Below are 17,992 nucleotides of genomic sequence, written 5' to 3'. Positions count from 1 at the left end.
ATGATTAAACTGAAACATGACTTGCATCAGAACTTTTAATCTGAGATATTCTAATCTGTGAAGTGTTAAGTAATTATTCTTAATTTATAACTCATGTTAGCTGAAAAACAATGTGATGTGCATATGTATTTCTAACAAAATAATACAAAATCAACATAAACAGAACCAATAGAAATGTTTTGATTAAAAACAATTAATTTTATTAGCATTTTATTTTTTTGTCCGAGGGAAATCGTGTAAATTTCGCCAATTTTCTGACAATACATGAAATAGTTTGAGAAATCAAAATAGTTTCCTCATGAGATCGGGCTGGTTTATCTGTTAAGCTGTTGTTCTTGACTGTTTGGTGCCATCTTCTGACAAAATAAAATGTTGAATAAACGCCGTTTTTCCCTGAGCCTTATGTTTAATTAATTATGTTTATTTTTGTTTCTAATTATTTATTTTTGTGTCAAGTAGTTGTGTAATAAGAAGAATAGTCCACACCTAGGCAGTAGTTCTGGCAGAATAAAGCCCTTCAGTCTTTTACAACAGTTTCTACTTTGTGTCGGGCTTTATTTTGCAAGAACAACAGCCTTGATGTACATTGTCCACAGTCTGGTCTAAATCGCCCTTAATGAGTCATTATATTTTCAAATTGTTTGAATGGTATTAATCTACGTCAACACAGGCAAATTAACACATTTGCTTAACCCCCTCCTGCCCATGAAAAACAAAAAAAAAAATCTGAAATTGGTGATTAATTTCTGACAAGGAATAGATAAAAAAACAAAACAAATCAAAACACACTTGGCCAGCTGACCAACCAGAGCAGAACGGTCTTGTGGAAGGGAGGGGTTTACATGTCTTAATGGTCTAATTAAACTGTATCTAAATCATTACAAAATGATTCTAGAAACGAACGGATATACTTAAAAGCTTTTTTTGTGAGCTTTAATTAATTGAAATCAGTTGTTGGGGACTCCAACACAATATAATGACCTGCTCTTTAATAGCTGTAACTATTTGGATGAGGTATGAGTGAAAAATAGGTTCATTTTCAAGAAATAACACAAGACTGTAAAGTATATTCATGTCTCAATGGTGAAACAACTGAGAAAATGATGCAGTCAATGATATCATGAGCGCCTCCTTACCTTCAATAATGCAAGAGCTACATTAAAAATGACACTGATACCCTGAAATAAAAACAAAAAGGAAAACAGAGGATTATTATGAACAAACAATGTACTACATTTTTTTTATAATTCATCAAAGCAGGTATTATTGACAATGTACCTCACACAGCAGAAGATCAATGATGTGAAAGACCATGTAAAGAGGGAATTTGGCTGTGAAGAGTGTGAGGAACCACTGGGAGGCGTACATGTGCGCTTCCAAACCCAAGTTCAGGAAGTGTGTGTACAGGTCTGGAATGCATTCCTACAATAAAGAGAGGCAGAAAACATTGATAGTACCTGACCCACGTGAGTGTATTATAATTATAATGGTAAGAGTTATAAAAGTGTGTGAAAAAGAGTTGATTTCTGTTTTAGGTAAATGCAACTTGCAGCACATCAGTCATGCTCATCAGAAAAGCCAATTAATAAACACATAATAACAATTCCTTACATTTATACAGCGCTTTTCTGGACACTCAAAGCGCTTTACACATTTTTGGGGGGAATCTCCTCATCCACCACCAGTGTGCAGCATCCACCTGGATGACACGACAGCAGCAATATTGCGCCAGACACCAGACACCACACACCAGCAGATTGGTGGAGAGGAGACAGAGTGATGAAGCCAATTATGATATGGGGATTGTTAGGAGGCCATGATGGACAGAGGCCATGGGGCAAATTTGGCCAGCATGCAGGGGTTAAACCCCTACTCTTTCATCCTGGGATTTTTAATGACCACAGAGAGTCAGAACCTCAGTTTAACGTCTCATCTGTAAGACGGCACTTACTGAGAAGTATGGAGTCTCCTTCACTTTATTGGGGCATTAGGACCCACGCAGACCACAGGTTGAGTGCCCCCTGCTGGCCTAACACCACTTCCGGCCGCAACCTAGCTTTCCTATGTGGTCTCCCATCCCAAATGATGTTTAACAGAGCAAGGAAATTTTCACAGTATGTCTGATAGTATTTTTTCTTCTGGAGAAAGTCTTATTTGTTTTATTTTGGCTAGAATAAAAGCAGTTTTTAATTTTTAAAAGCCATTTTAAGGTCAATATTATTAGCCCCTTTAAGCATTATATTTTTGTCAACAGAACACACCATCATTATACAATAACTTGCCTAATTACCCTAACATGCCTAGTTAACCTAATTAACCTAGTTAAGCCTTTAAATGTCACTTTAATCAATACAGAAGTGTCTTGAAAAATATCTAGTCAAATATTATTTACTGTCATCATGGCAAAGATTAAATAAATCAGTTATTAGAAATGAGTTATTAAAGCTATTATGTGGAGAAATGTGTTGAAGAAATCTTCTCTCCATTCCTCCTCAAGGGACAGCTGACCTCATAATAACAGTATCTTGTGATTTTCAGGAGAAAATATTTTATTTCAGTTGACAAAATATTACTATGCTGTGATTTTTGCCTTAGTATCCTATCATTATTGGTATCTCAATAAGCAAATCAGTAATGGTTGTAACCTGCATGAGTCTCTCCAGCTGGAAGAACTTGCAGTGCAGGTCTTCAAAGTTCTGTTTGAAGAGCTCCCTGAGACCGTATTCAAACATGATCTTGACCAGCACGCTGAACGCCTGTTCTTCTGGCATCTGCACAAAAACAACACACAACCTCATCACACAGCTCGATAATACAACTACAACATGTTGACAAAATACCAAAACACACACATCCACCAGGTGGCACTGCCTCTCCTTTTAAAGTACGATATTACATACAGCTAAAGCATGACATTTTGTGCGAGTGGAAACACAAATGTAGTGGGGGGAGTATTGAACATGCCATGTTTTTTTTCCTGGGATTAATATTTCTAAAGGAGTCGTTGACATGGGATTAAAAAAAACAAATTATAAAAATAAAACAAAACAAAAAATCTGAAAAATGTGTGTAATAACAAAGAAATGACACAAGGAGAAAGTACTGAACTACTGAAACGTATTTAATACTTTTTATAAAGGCTTTTTTGGTGATGGCAGCTTAAATACGACTCTGATATGGAGAATGAAGTCACATGCATTGCTCAGGTGTGAGTTTTTCACAGACTTCAACAGAGTGTACAAATCTTGATGGTTCTGTGGGTCTCGTCTATCAAATCTGATCTTTAATTAGTATTTTCTATTGGATTCAAGTCAGGTGATTGGCTGGACCATTCTACAGCTTGATTTTCTTTCTCTTAAAACATTTGACAGTTTCCTTGACTGTGTTTTGGATTATTGTCTTGCTGAAATGTCCACCCTGGTTTCATCTTCATCATCCCGGTAATGTAAATGTTCAACTAAAGCAGCTAATATTAATGTACGATGAGGAAGGGCAAAGGGCTTCTGAGATTTAAGCTGCCGTCTGGGCTTTCACTGCCTTTCTACACCTCCCTTTCTTCATGTGTTCAATACTTTTTCCTTGCTTCACTTCATTTTATTGCACATAACTTAATTTGTAAACTAATTACTTTTGTTTCTTTGCTTATATATATTTCTTTAGTTGTTATAAACATCCGGGGAACATTTCAAGTCAACAACACTTTTAGAAACAAGTTTTCAGAGAAAAATGGTGACGTGTTCAATCCCTATTTTCCCCCACTGTATATCATTACATTAAACGTTAGCTTTTATAAACAACCTTGGATTAAACTGCGTTGATACTCACGTGTAGTAGCAGCACAGCGGCAAGGAAGGACTGCCCTTGACAGTAACCGATTTCTTCATCATAAACAGAATAAGCCTGGAGGATAGAAGATACAGAATGTTAGTGGAACTATGAGTAAATATGCTCTAAATAAACAGATATGCAGTCTTATGCCAGGCTCAGACTACACAATATTAGATCAAATTTGGAACAATTCCTTTTAGTGTGGCGATTCGTAAAACAACATTGGGAAATGGAAAAAATGTCTATATTTTCTTTTATAGAATGTTGAGACAAATTAACCATTTTATCTTGTATATTGCCTGTGTGTATGTGTGTGTCATGACAACAAATATTAGAGGTCAAAATAGCATCATCTGACACAAGCTATGTTTCAGTCCACCTATTTTATATGCATTTTGGAATATCTCATACAAAATGCTTAATATAAATGGCAAGATTTGCATACATTTTGAAAAAATATGTAAACTTTTTTGGTAACACTTTAATTGAAGGAGTGTTCATAAGAATGTCATTAAGCCTTTATAATCACGGCATGAATTGTCATGAATGGAAATGAGATTTTATGCATGCTTATCACAACTGTAATTCAGTGCCATTCGCTCAGTTATGACATTTAAATGCAAAGATGATAGTGTCTGTCATGACAACTTGACATCACATCCTGTTTTTGTTTGTCATGAAAAGTTGACTTTACCAAGAAAACAAAACTTGTCATAAATCTATCATAAACATGATTGTCATGAAGCCATTATAAATGTGTCATGAATTTTATAACACTTCTTTAACTTTTTTTTTACCTCAACTACAGTGGTACAACTTCCATTTGTCATTAAAATGTCGAAGTTAAAGTGACAAACGACACTGTTAAAAATTACATGACAGAGCAATGACACTTTTAATGAGACTTTTTCCTTACAAATACAGTTTGTTCCACTGAAAAAGTGATCAGAAAAAAATTCATGACACCATTATAATGCCTCATGATAATCCTGTTTATGACAGATTTATGACAAGTTATGTTGTCTTGGTAATGTCAAGCTGTCATAGCAAAGATAAAGACTGCTTGTAATGGATTTGTTTGTCAAGTTGTCATAACAAATAATGTCATCTTTGCATTTAAAATGACACGACACTTAATAAAAGCTGTCATAAGCATGCATAAAATCTCATTCACATTCATGATTATAAAGGTTTTTATGACAGTCTCATCAACACCCCTTCAATAAAGTGCTACCATTTTATTTGACAAAAAAATTGTGCATAAACGACAATGGAAAAACATTTCCCAAATAAATTGCAGCATGCGCAAAAAAAGTCTCATGACTTTGTTTAAACAGATCATTATTGGACAAACCAGCAGACCGACATCATTGTAAAATATCTGAAATATTGTTTTGTTCACTCTAAAATGCCTCAGCCAAAGTCCATCATTAAAATGGTTTGGTCTTGAGCATCTGTGCTCCCAAAGAGTGGTCTCATGCCTCCAGAAGCTTCCACACGTTCATTGTGTACCATCTTCATCTTCTGAGGCTTTAGTAATTTCATTCATTCATTTTCTTTTCGGCTTAGTCCCTTTATTATACAGGGGTCACCACAGCGGAATGAACCGGCAAATTATCCACCATATGTTTTACACAGTGGATGCCCTTCCAGCTGCAACCTATAGCTGGGAAACACCCATACATTCTCATTCATACACTACGGACTATTTTAGCTTCCCCAATTTACCTGTACAGCATGTCTTTGGACTTGTGGGGGAAACCGACGCACACGGAGGAAACCCACGTGAACACAGCGAGAACATGCAAACTCCACACAGAAATGCCAACTGACCCAAAGGCCCACGGTGGCATCTCTTACCTCAGCCAATTTCATATTTCTTTTTGATATTTGGTGACAGTTTAAGAAAATGTGTTTATTTTATTCTCTTTCAGATGGAAACAGTGCTTTACTTGCAAATATTTCATGCAATATTCCAGATTTGTCTCATTTACATATTTGGATGGAAAGATATTAAAAGCATTTAAATAATTATATCAATTGGTATGTCATGACTGGTTGTGAAACACATGCGACTTTACGTTGTTTAACATCACTGAAGCCAAACCCAATGCTACAGTTCTTGTCACTCTTGCATAGGCAGAAGTGCAAATGAGATCTGAGAAATCGACAGAATGCTTACAGACTGGCCTACATACCTCTGAAAACTGTGCTCAAAACGTCAGCTAATATTGTGACAATCACAAACTGCTGTGCTCATAAACTTGGTGAACTGTGGATTGAGAGAGCCCAATCGTACTGTGTGGTCAATATGAGAAATCTATAGTGCTGCATGAATGATGGCGGTACCAGTCGGAGAGAGGTGAATTATTAAGAGATGCCCAATAATGGAAACTGAGCCATCAATCTCCTTTGTGTGCTTCATATTAAACCCACTGACCTCATTATTTTGAGGAGAACGTCTGAAAAACCTAGAAGAAGCTTTTGTTGTTGTTAAACAGGTGATTTAGGCTATTAAACTTTCACTGTACTGATAATACTTCAACTGCTCATTATATGCTTTTTTTTATGATTTATTGACTATGGGCATTAAAGCATAAAAATATTGTGATAAATGTATCTAGATAATATCATCCCTCAATTTATAAATTTATATATACTTCAAATAACTCTCTCAACCATCTATACATTTGTCTACATCCAACCATCTACCATGTATATTAGAAGAGTTCAGATGCAAAAAGCTCTAAGAACAATTGCCATTTAAAATTTTCTTCTAACATAAGAACTTTTCTCAGATCTTTCTCTTGTGTGTACGTTCAGTCATTTCATTTTTATGGCAATTAATAGGTCGTTTTCTTTGATTTCAATGTGAAATAAATGAACATAAACAATATGTAAAAAAAAAAAAAAAAAAAAAAAAGAAGCAAAAAAAAAACTGTCATAAATAATGATTAATGATTTTTTAACACCTACCCATACCCCAACCCTAAACCCAACCGTCACAGTACTGTAAAAATGTTAATTATTGTTATACAGCGTCATAAAAAAATGCTGCTATATTAATGTGAATATCTTCCGGTCGGCCGCGTATCTGATCTAGACTTTACTGATCTGCGTGAACAGGGGTGCGCAGTTGTACAAATCTACTGTTGACAGACAGTTTGGGCTACTTATCAGAATTTTGTGAATTATCGGCCACATAAATTTTAATTGGTTGAACATTTTTTGTCTTATGGCTCACCCAGAATATAAAAATATGAATAAACACATTTAGATCATTTACTTTAATCATTACTAGTGGACTGTGAAGAGACTTTCAACAAAATGTTTCTAAAGACAATCACCTACTGCACCTTTAAAAAAAACTGCACTACAATAAAAGTTTATGAAGAATCTGGAACAGTCTAAAAGTGCACATTTAACTTTTTCGGGATGGCAGCCCTGATTATGCAGAGCTGTAGATGATAAATGAACCGTAGCCGAACAGAAGTGCAGAATCTGAGCTGAGCAGACGAATTTCAAAGAAGCGGTCAGACAGGTCATCTGCTCACCTTACAGATCTTATAGAGAGAGTCCTGCCCATCACCCCCTGTGTCTTTGAAGTAGTCGTGTGCAGGAAACGTTCGGTTAATGTCCCGAGTGATGGCACTGTCCTGTGGAGATTCCTAATAAAAGAGAAGAGAGAGAAGCAGAGAAATATTACCAAGAGGCACAGCTGTAATGCCAATATATAAAATTACATTGAAAGACAAGACGACTTAAAGGCAAAGTGTGTGGTTTCTGTGCCAGTCTCATCACATCTCATCATGCAAATGCAAAAATAATGACTCCAGCCATCAGACCATCAAGTGACAAATGTTTGCCAATGGTTGAGTCAATGTTGTTGTATCAGGCATGCATTATGTCTCATTTCCACTAGAGGGCATTTAAAAGGGCATACTAAATCACATAATGTGGAGAGTTAGCGATTTTAAGTGTTGCGTTGGCAGGTGTGTCTGTCTCTCTCTCTCTCCCTCCCTCTCTTTCCACCTGCAGGCCCCGCCTTAGTCACGCAGACGACGTGCCCTTGTATTGGATGAAGTAACCCAGGGTGTCCTTTAAAAAGGGAACAATGGGCGTGGGGCGAGAGTATTGTTGGTATGTTGTATTTGAGTTTGGTGTGATAAAGCTATCCCGGTTGCTAAGTGTTATTGTTGATTGTGTTTCCCGTGCTGTTGTATAAGTTTTAATTCTGTGTTGTATATCCATCCGTGTTTCCCCCTCCTATTATTTTGTTCTTGGTTTGTTTGTTTGTTGATTGTTAAAATTGTAAATATTGTACACGGTAAGAGGCAGTAGGGGTTGGACGCCACACTTTTTTTTTGTAAATATTTTCTCCTGTTTTTGTTCTTAGTCAGGGAGGTAGGTGTAGATTTTGTATTTTTATTTCTGTTATATTATTAGGTGTAGTTAGTTTCATTTGGGTGTTCAGTTAGAGTGTAATTTTTGTTTATTATTTTTCTGTGGGTCCACTCAAAGGTAAATGGCTTCATGTTTTTGGGTGATAAAAACGAACACACAAAAAAATAAAGAGACCCGACACCAAAGGGTCATTAAAGTGAATTTTATTTGTCGGGTGTTCTTTTATGTTGCGGCCTTGACCCTAGACCAGGGTCGTAACATAAGAGATAATTCATCCAAAAATTTTCATTTACTCACTATTTACTGACCTTTAGGAGTTTCTTTTATTTTCTGTCGAACAATTTGAAGAATTTGAGACAAATTGAAGAATGTTAGATAACCATTTACCATAGATAGCCAGTAACCATTGGCATCCACAGTAGAAAAAACAAATACTGTAGAAGTCAATGGTTACCGGTTCCAACATTCTTCAAAATATCTTCTTTTGTGTTCAATAATAGAAAGGAACTTAAAGATGTTTGTAAGGCGAGTACGTGATGACAGAATCATCTGTTTTGGGTGAACTATCCTATTTAAAGTATATATGTATATATGTATATATATATATGTATATATATATATGTATATATATGTATATATATATATATATATATATATATATATATATATATATATATATATATATATATATATATATATTTAAAGTATATATATATATATATATATATATATATATATATATATATATATATATATATATATATATATATATATATATATATATATATATATATATATATATATACACACCTTTACTTTTTTTTAAATAAAATGCTTTAAAATAAGATAATAATAGTATAAGCAAAATAAAAAGTTTTGCTAATAAATAAAGATTTAAAATAAGCATTTTCTCTAGACATTCAGTTTTAAAAAAAATGCCACACATGGGCCTTCCACGAGGAAGGAGGTGGGCCCCGAAGTGAAAAAGGTTGAGAACCCTGTCCTATAGGGATTTTATCAAGGGAATCAGTTTTATGCTAGCAGCCGACATAGTTCCTCAATATATCTCTAAATGCAACACTTTTACAAATCACAGTTACAATTTTAACATTTTAAATCAGCATTATAAATAGAAGTGCTGCAAGCATTAAAAAAATATGCAGACATATTAATCCACCACTGGATTTACCCATACAGTATGCCAAATATGTAAAAATAGTTACTGTAGCTCATCAGGGGTATGTTATAAAACTCAATCTAGATTATACAACATCTATTTATAGGTGCTCTCTGTTTCTGCCACACACACACACACACGCACACCCAGTGGGAGTCACGGAAGCTTAAGGGCAAACCGCTGCCACTTTCTTTTGCCATTTTAAAAGACAATAATGCAAAATATTACATCATGCCCATGCCTTTCAGTCATTACATACTCAAAAGGTCCCTAGCAGAGTACAGTAAAGAGCTTTAACATTAAGAAGAATCATAATGTTGCCCCAGAATGCTCATTTAGCGATCATAAAACGTGTTATATTTAAGCAGAAGACCTCACTTGATTTGTTAAGCTCCTTAGATTTTACCATATGGCACAAGCATTCTGAATATATCCATCTCAATTAAAGTGATAATTAAATGCTCATCAATATCAGATATGCAAGAGAATAGTAATGACTCACGCCCAATATGAGCATGTGCAAAGAAAATTGCAGAATATATTTCATCAGTGTTTATAAAACATTAATTTCATTAGCATAACGATGTTAAATGCATGAATACCATATTTCTATGCATGCTTTCAAAAAAAATCTATTGAAGGAATACACTATTATTACAAAGTTATTTTATTATTTATTATTACTACTTTAAAGAAAACTCTTGGCTGAATTTATGTGACAATAAAGCAGTAATATTATGAAGTACTATTAAAACTTAGAATGTTTCTTCTCTTCTCAAATACATTTTTAAATGTACATAATTTTAGTAATTGCAAGGTTCAGCATCTGCTGCCCAAGAAACATTTCTTAGTGTTATCAATGTAGGAAAGTGCTGCTTCAACTTTTTATGAAAATTCCAACAATAAATATATTACATAACCTTAAAATCAATTTTAAAACAACAGATTTGCATTTTCGTCAATCCCAACATGACGTTAAATACAGATAGAGACAAGGTCTAAAGTTTTGAAAACTTATTGTCCCTTTTTGACCACGTCTGGAGAAAGGTTACAGAAAAATTTCTGCCGCTCTGAAAGATCCAATGAGCACAGTGGCCTCCATCATCCGTAAGTGGAAGATGTTTGGAACCACCAGGACTCTTCCTAGAGCTGGCTGGCCATCTAAGCTGAGTGATCGAGGGAGAAGGGCCTTAGTCAGGTGTATGATCAATAACCCGATGGTCACTCTGTCAGAGCTCCAGCATTCTTCTGTGGAGAGAGGAGAACCTTAGAGTAGGACAACCATCTGTGCAGCACTCCAACAATCATGACTGTATGGTAAAGTGGCCAGGCGGAAGCCACTATCCGCCTGTAATTTGCCAAAAGGCATCCGAAGGACTCTCAGACCACAAGAAACTAAATTCTCTGGTCTGATGAGACTAAAATTGAACTCTTTGGAGTGAATGCCAGGCGTTACGTTTGGAGAAAACCAGGCACCGCTCATCACCAGGCTAATACCATCCCTACAGTGAAGCATGGTGGTGGCAGCATCATGCTGCGGGGATGTTTTTCAGCAGCAGGAACTGGAAGACTAGTCAGGATAGAGGGAAAGATGAATGCAGCAATGTACAGAGACATCCTGAATGAAAACCTGCTTCAGAGTTTTCTTGACCAGAGTGCTCTTGAATGTCCTTGAGTGGCCCAGCCAGAACCCAGACCTAAATCCTATTGAACATCTCAGGAGAGATCTGAAAATGGCTGTACACTGTCGCTTCCTATCCAACCTGATAGAGCTTGAGAGGTACTGCAAAGAGGAATGAGCAAAAAGTCCCAAAGACAGGTGTGCCAAGCTTGTGGCATCATATTCAAAAAGACTTGAGGCTGTAATTGCTGCCAAAGGTGCATCAACAAAGTATTGAGCAATAAGGCTGTAACATAAAAAAATGTGGAAAAAGTGAAGCGCTATGAATACTTTGCAGATGCACTGTATGCTTTTACAATATCTAGAGAGTCACAGCAAAGATATGTCTGATGCTGCTGCATACGTCACATCCTTCCAAGCAACACAAATGTGGAGCACCAAATACAAACGTGGAATAATGCTAATATCTTTTCAGATCTTCATCAGCATCAAATCACAGCAAATCCAATGTGTTCATGTAGTGCGCTGTAGTTTGTTTAGACAGAGATTACGAGCAATATGAACATCCACAGCCATATCACCCTGCAGCCCAAGAACGGTTACTCACTGAAGCTAAGCAGGGCTGAGCCTGGTCAGTACCTGGATGGGAGACCACATGGGAAAACTAGGTTACTGTTGGAAGTGGTGTTAGAGAGGCCAGCAGGGGGTGCTCAACCTGTGGTCTGTGTGAGTCCTAATGCCCCAGTAAAAGTGAATGGGACACTATACTGTCAGTGGGCGCCACCTTTCGGATGAGACATTAAACCGAGGTCCTGACTCTCTGTGGTCATTAAAAATCCCAATTGGCCCTCAATTGGCCCATACGATCATGGCCTCCTAATCATTTCTATCTACCGAATTGGCTCTTTCACTGTCTCTTCTCTCCCCCTACAGCTACTGTGGGGTGAGCGCACTGGCGCCGTTGTCCTGTGGCTGCCGTCGCATCATCCAAGTGGATGCTGCACACTGGTGGTGGTGTGGAGAGACCACCCTCATGATTGTGAAGCGCTTTGGGTGTATAACCATACACAATAAATGTGCTATATAAATACACATTACATTTCATTTTACATTACATCTTCATGCAGCATGCCACCATTTTTTAAGACAAAGAATACAAGGAAAAAATGTGTGTTCATGAAGTGTGGCACAATTAAGCAATAATGCAAAATATAGAGCTCAAATTTTTAGTTTGGTGCTACTTAAAAAAAAAAAAAAAAAAAAAACTGTTGTATGGTTCAGAGCAGGTGCTTTGGGCGTCGAAACATAAAAAACCAAACAAACAGAAACTAGACTCTGGCTCCGAATCAGCACTCACACTGCCTGGTGGAAAAAGAGGTAATAATGTAAACACACATTTGGTCAAACTGGATCAAAAAGACCAGCTACTCTCCAGCTTGTGAATCTGAGAATGTCAAGAGAAAAGGGTCTCAACCAGTGTTGGGGAAAGCTACTTTTAAAAATAATGCATTACAATTTTGAGTTACTCCTCAAAAAAGTAATTAGTTGCGTTCATTTTGATTTACTTTTGAGCTATATTTTCTTAACTTTGCTGAGGCTTGATCTTTTTCAGAGCTTGCAGGATTTTTTTCTTCTTTTTTTATACAGAGAAGTGCTGCTATTAACAACACACTTTAAAACATATGTACCGAGAGAGCCGAGAGAGCTTAACATGCTGCAATTTAAGAAAACACATGCAATTACAAAAAGCAAATTGAGAAAAGATCTTCATCAGTTTGACCGCACACATGCTGCAAATCCTCACAACGCAAACACATTTTTAAAAAACAAGCTGCATTTTCGAACAACGCAAACAAATTACGAAAAACACGCTGTATTTTCTCACAACACAACAGAAAGGACAGACCCGGCTATTTAGGTTATGGTTATTTAACGACACAGGAATCGGGATATTAAAATAAACAAACAAAAAAACTCACCTTTCAAAGATCACCTTTTACTTCACTGAGCAATAGTCACGACACAGCAGCATCCATTTTTGGGTCCCCTTGAAACACTTCCGTTGTGTTCTGTTCTTTTTGTGTAGTGAAGAAATGCAGCACGTTTCCGTAAATTGTTTGCGTTGTGAGAAAATGCAGCGTGTTAACAATTTGTTTGCATTGTGGCGAAATGCAGCGTTTTTTATGTGTATGCGTTGTGAGAATTTGCAGCATGCGTGCTGTCTAATAGATTAAGATCTTTTCTCAATTTGCTGGTGGTTTTTGTAAATGTTTGCGTTTTCTTAAATTGCAGCACGTTAAGCTCTCTCATAACTCATCCGTTTCATTTATATTTAGTTATATTAAGTCTGCATAATTAAGGGTGTGCCCATTTGAGTGACAGCTAGGTCTTGCTACTCGTCATCACTTCATCTCAGCTTATTCCGGCTGATTAGCCGCTGAACTCGACATATACATCATATTTTTGTTTTGTTTTATGTGGCTTTACACAGTTAATTGCTTCTTGGAATTATTTCTTAAAATTATCGGATGATATGTCATGCTGTGTGAACTTAATTGTGCTCACAAGCCATTCACGTGGCCTCCGCTTCCCAGGTAAGTAAAATTATATACTTATATACCATCTCTATAAATGTATTTGTTTTATGTAAGATCATTTATATTTTTCTTTAGAGCTATAATGCATTCCAGAATCTGAAAGATTAATTAGCTGTAGGCTATAAAACAGTCATCTGAAACGTTGTCATACAATGTTATGCCTGCATTTCATAAATAGCCTTGCATTTACCAACACAGACTATGTTTGAAGTATTTGGAAGTAATTTGCGTTTTCCTCTGGTAGAAAAGTTCCTCAATGTATTACAACAGTGTTTTTAAAAGACTGAATACTTTATTGACGGATACTACGTCCATATATTTTACAGTCTATGGTGTTCACACCTAAGCACACGCACAGTCAGTCACACACACCAAAGACCATGAGTCAGAACGATTGCAAATCCAACAAGTTCAATGGTATAGTAGCTTTTGCCAACTGGAAATAAAAGCACCATTTTCCCTATTTTCTAATACTTATAATGATATGTAGAATTTGATGGTTGTTTAACATTAAAATAGTGTAGATTAGTGTACAGTGTTTTATATTTATTTTATTTGACAAACTAGATTTTTAAACGCATTAGTTACTTTTCCTGGCAATTAGTTACTTTTATAATTATGTAACTCAGTTACTATTTGTGAGAAGTAACTAGTAACTAAAACTAATTACTCTTTTAAAGGAACGTGCCCAACACTGAGGATGTTATTGTCTGAAAACTTCCTGACCCCAGACCTATACATGTCATCTCACCAACATTTAAACACAAATGGTCAAAAGAGATGCGTGGAAACTGGTGGAAACACTAATGATTGCAAACACTCAACTGATTGCCCTCGACTGATTGGTTCACCGAAAACACATTTATATAATGTGGAAACAGTGCCATCGATGATAAGCATTTAAGAATTACAAAAATACCAGGTGGAAACAGGGTCATGTATTAAAAGCATTTACAGTGACCGCAACCAAGTTTGAATGCCTGATGATGCACATTAGAGCTCAACCTTGTAGAAACACTCTTTTGGTTTTCATGTCTGGAAGATGTGGTTCATCATGAATTCAGGACACCATGTTTTATTCAGCGCAAGACCACAACCTTCCTCCAAAAAGCAGGATTAATATCAGTCGTCACGCACAGGCTTTCTTCCATCACGCTGATAAAATGGTGACAGAAGGAATGGAACAAGGCGATAAAAGCAATAAGGTATGTTTTTTTGGCTTTGTCGTCCCGTTCCATTCCTTCTATCATCATTTTTTCCAGTCAATCTTTTGACAAAAATGGTCAAAATATGCATTGTAGGTTTACCTACACTATTTACCTACTCAATTCACACCATCCCACATGTAATACAAGTCAGATGCCACCTGCCAACAAAGGTACCTAGACTAAAGCCCAGGAAATAACCTTCAGGGAAGATTTGTTTTCTGAAGAAACACCGGCATGCACTCATGCAAGGATTCGAAAACGCCCCCGCATGCTTGCACTAACTGCGGATTCCTGCCTTAGTAAGCAAGCCCCCTTTTCAAAGATTAATTACCCTCTCTTTCTATAATTGATGCTATGTTTATGTGGAAGAGAGGAGCCACTAAATAATGCATCTGCAGCCAGCAGCTCGCCTGACGTGCTCAGCAGCTACGCAGACTCTGCAGACTGACCCACTGCTCACACCAGCCAGGTCTGCAAGATGAGAAGAGAATGGAAAAGGGTCTACGAAGACACTAGTACAGAATGCAGTGGACTAGAAGCTAAAAATAGGTCAGTCTGAGATCATCTGAGAGCATAAAGTCTGACTAGACTCCATTTGAGCAAAAGCCCGTCTCTGTGGAGATCAGATCAAGATCAGAACACAAGGTGGTTGTAGTATAGAACCAGTTTACACCTGTTATTAAGATGCCCTTTCGCCAATCTGATTACAAGTGGGCAACAGATAAATAGGGACTAAAGTGTTTTGAGCTTGTTCACTTTTCAAAGGTAGTTGAAAGCAAATTTGATCAGATTGCATTCGTACTGTAAAAAGCTCTGTTTGTTAAATGTGTTAAAACAGAAACAACCACCTGCTCTCTGCCGACTAACTGAACACGTAATTGTTAAAGGACGTGCTGTGAGAAAGCACTGTGCTGCAAACTGTGCTGCACTGTCCCAAAACACTGATTAAGAGTGAAATCATAGCTGCAATGTGTCATAAATGTTTGTTTCTTTCTTCTGTTGTACACAAAAAAAAGATATATAGAAGAATGCTAGGGTAAAAAAAAACATTGACTTTTCCATGCTATTTCTTGTTCTTATCACATTCAGAACCACTTTTGAGTAAATGAACAGTCCGTTTTTGAGTAAGTGAACATGCTTGTTTATCTGAAAAGCAATGCTAATGTCAGTTATTCTGCTTTGAAAATGTGTTACGTGCTGGAATGGCTGTCTTTGTTTTAGTCTCTTTAACCTGCCCAATGCCACTTTAGCCAGTTATATTTCAGCACCCTGAGTTTCCGTGGTGGAAAACCACATATTTCATTCATTCAGTCAGGAAGGCTCTCAAAGTGTGCGCCCGCGACTGAAATGCGACCTCCGGTGGACAGTAGCAGCCCCAAGATGGAGATTCCACATGAGGTGGTTATTAATTAGCAAATAATATAAATATTACAAACGTAAACATTAGGTGAGCAGGTTACATTGAAACCCTGTGTCCAATCAACACCCTACCTGACGAGATTTGCAGTGATAACAATTTGGCTGTTTGCACCAAACGAAACATGACAGAAATTTAAATACGGCCATTCAGAAGCACAAACAGTGCACTCCAGCGAAATGTTAAGGTTTATGATCTAATTAATACATATTAAACCTCTTTAACATCATTATATTTTTACATTTTATTTTATAAATTATTTTATACATTATATAGGTTTTCAACAGTTTATTTTATTTTTATAAGATCTGAGGTAAACTATCTGCTGCTGCTTTCAGTAGTATGACAATAAATGTCAAGTAAAATAACATTCAAACTCAAATTATTATTATTTAATACTGAAAAAAGCACAAGAGGTGTCCCTGGGGTGATCATAGTTTACCCTGTTGTTCACCTGTGAGAAATACAAGCTGTTTTTAAAATAGAAATTTCAGGTGTTGGTAAGCACAAAAACTCCTTTTAGTATGGAAAATATTTCTTCTACCGGGTGCTGTTGTTTGTTGTTAGAAAACGGTTCAAATTAGCCTTTAGGCTCGATAGTCTGGCACACTCCTGTTGGTGTCGTCAACCTAGCAAATTGCGCTTACATGGACTCGTTGGAGGAGGGGACGAGTGAAAACGTGTTTTGATCCAGGAGTGCAATACTCAGCTCAACCACTGGGTGTCAAACTGTTAACGTAAACAAAAAGTTACATACTGCACCTTTAAGTGAACTGCAGCATATAGCAGCTTATTGCTCGTGTTCAAACTCATACGCACATAAAAACCTGAATGTGATTCCGTATAATGATGTACATACAGTTAAGTTTGTCTAACCTTACAATGATATTATTCAATGATAATAACAAAGATATAATTGATCAGTATTTATAAATATATACTGATAATGAACATCCAGACACCACTTCTCAGTGACGTTTAGTATGGGTGCTTAGGACGATGGATGGATCATATATGAATGGATGGATCAGAGAGATGAATGGGAAGCATTGGAGGGATCGGATAGATGGATAAATGGATATAGATCATATGGATGGATCAGGTGAATGGATGGATGGATGGATGGATGGATGGATGGACGGCTGGATGGATGAAAGGATTGACGGCTGGATGGACTGGGTGGATGGATGGATATGGATCATACAGATTGTGAATGATATGGATCAGACGAATGGATCAGATGGATGATGGATTTATCGGATGGATGGAGTGATGGGATGGATTGATATGGATCATGCAGACCGATGAATGGATGGATATGGATCAGATGGTTGGATCAGAGGTATGGATGGGATGGGTTGGAGGGATCGGATGGATGGTTGGATGGATAAATGGATTTGGATCATATGGATGGATCAGGTGGATGGATGGATGGATAGATATGGATCCAACAGATGGATGAATGGATGGATATAGATTGGATGGATGGATGGATGGATGGATAGATGGAGGAAGTATATACCGTGGGTGAATGGATAAAGTGGATGGACAGATGGATAAAGTGGATGGATGAGTTGGATATGCAGTGGATGAATGGATACAGCAGATGAACACAGAGGAAGGATACAATGGATGGGTAGATGTATGAATACGGACCGCGAACACTTGACCCAAACGGTCTCTAGCTCAGGAGGTACAATTTTCTTCTTTTCAAGTATTTCAATGAAAATAAACATGAGG

General features: G+C 36.8%; 1 protein-coding gene across 2 annotated transcripts in view; it reads right to left on the bottom strand.

Annotated features, from left to right (window-relative positions):
- Positions 1 to 17,992, bottom strand: part of LOC130236497 (rab GTPase-activating protein 1) — a 158,178-nt gene that overhangs the window by 34,242 nt on the left and 105,944 nt on the right. For both annotated transcript variants that reach the window (XM_056467219.1, XM_056467220.1), the window contains 5 exons: positions 7,383 to 7,496; positions 3,826 to 3,900; positions 2,646 to 2,771; positions 1,279 to 1,422; positions 1,137 to 1,178 (listed from right to left, as the gene is read on the bottom strand). In XM_056467219.1, coding sequence (XP_056323194.1) covers positions 1,137 to 1,178; positions 1,279 to 1,422; positions 2,646 to 2,771; positions 3,826 to 3,900; positions 7,383 to 7,496 — 501 coding nt within the window. The remainder of the gene's footprint in view (positions 1 to 1,136; positions 1,179 to 1,278; positions 1,423 to 2,645; positions 2,772 to 3,825; positions 3,901 to 7,382; positions 7,497 to 17,992) is intronic.

This window comes from Danio aesculapii, chromosome 10, assembly GCF_903798145.1.
Source record: "Danio aesculapii chromosome 10, fDanAes4.1, whole genome shotgun sequence".
Classification (NCBI taxonomy): Eukaryota; Metazoa; Chordata; class Actinopteri; order Cypriniformes; family Danionidae; genus Danio; species Danio aesculapii.
Note: the sequence above shows the minus strand (reverse complement) of the source record. Positions and strands in the feature narration are given on the sequence as shown.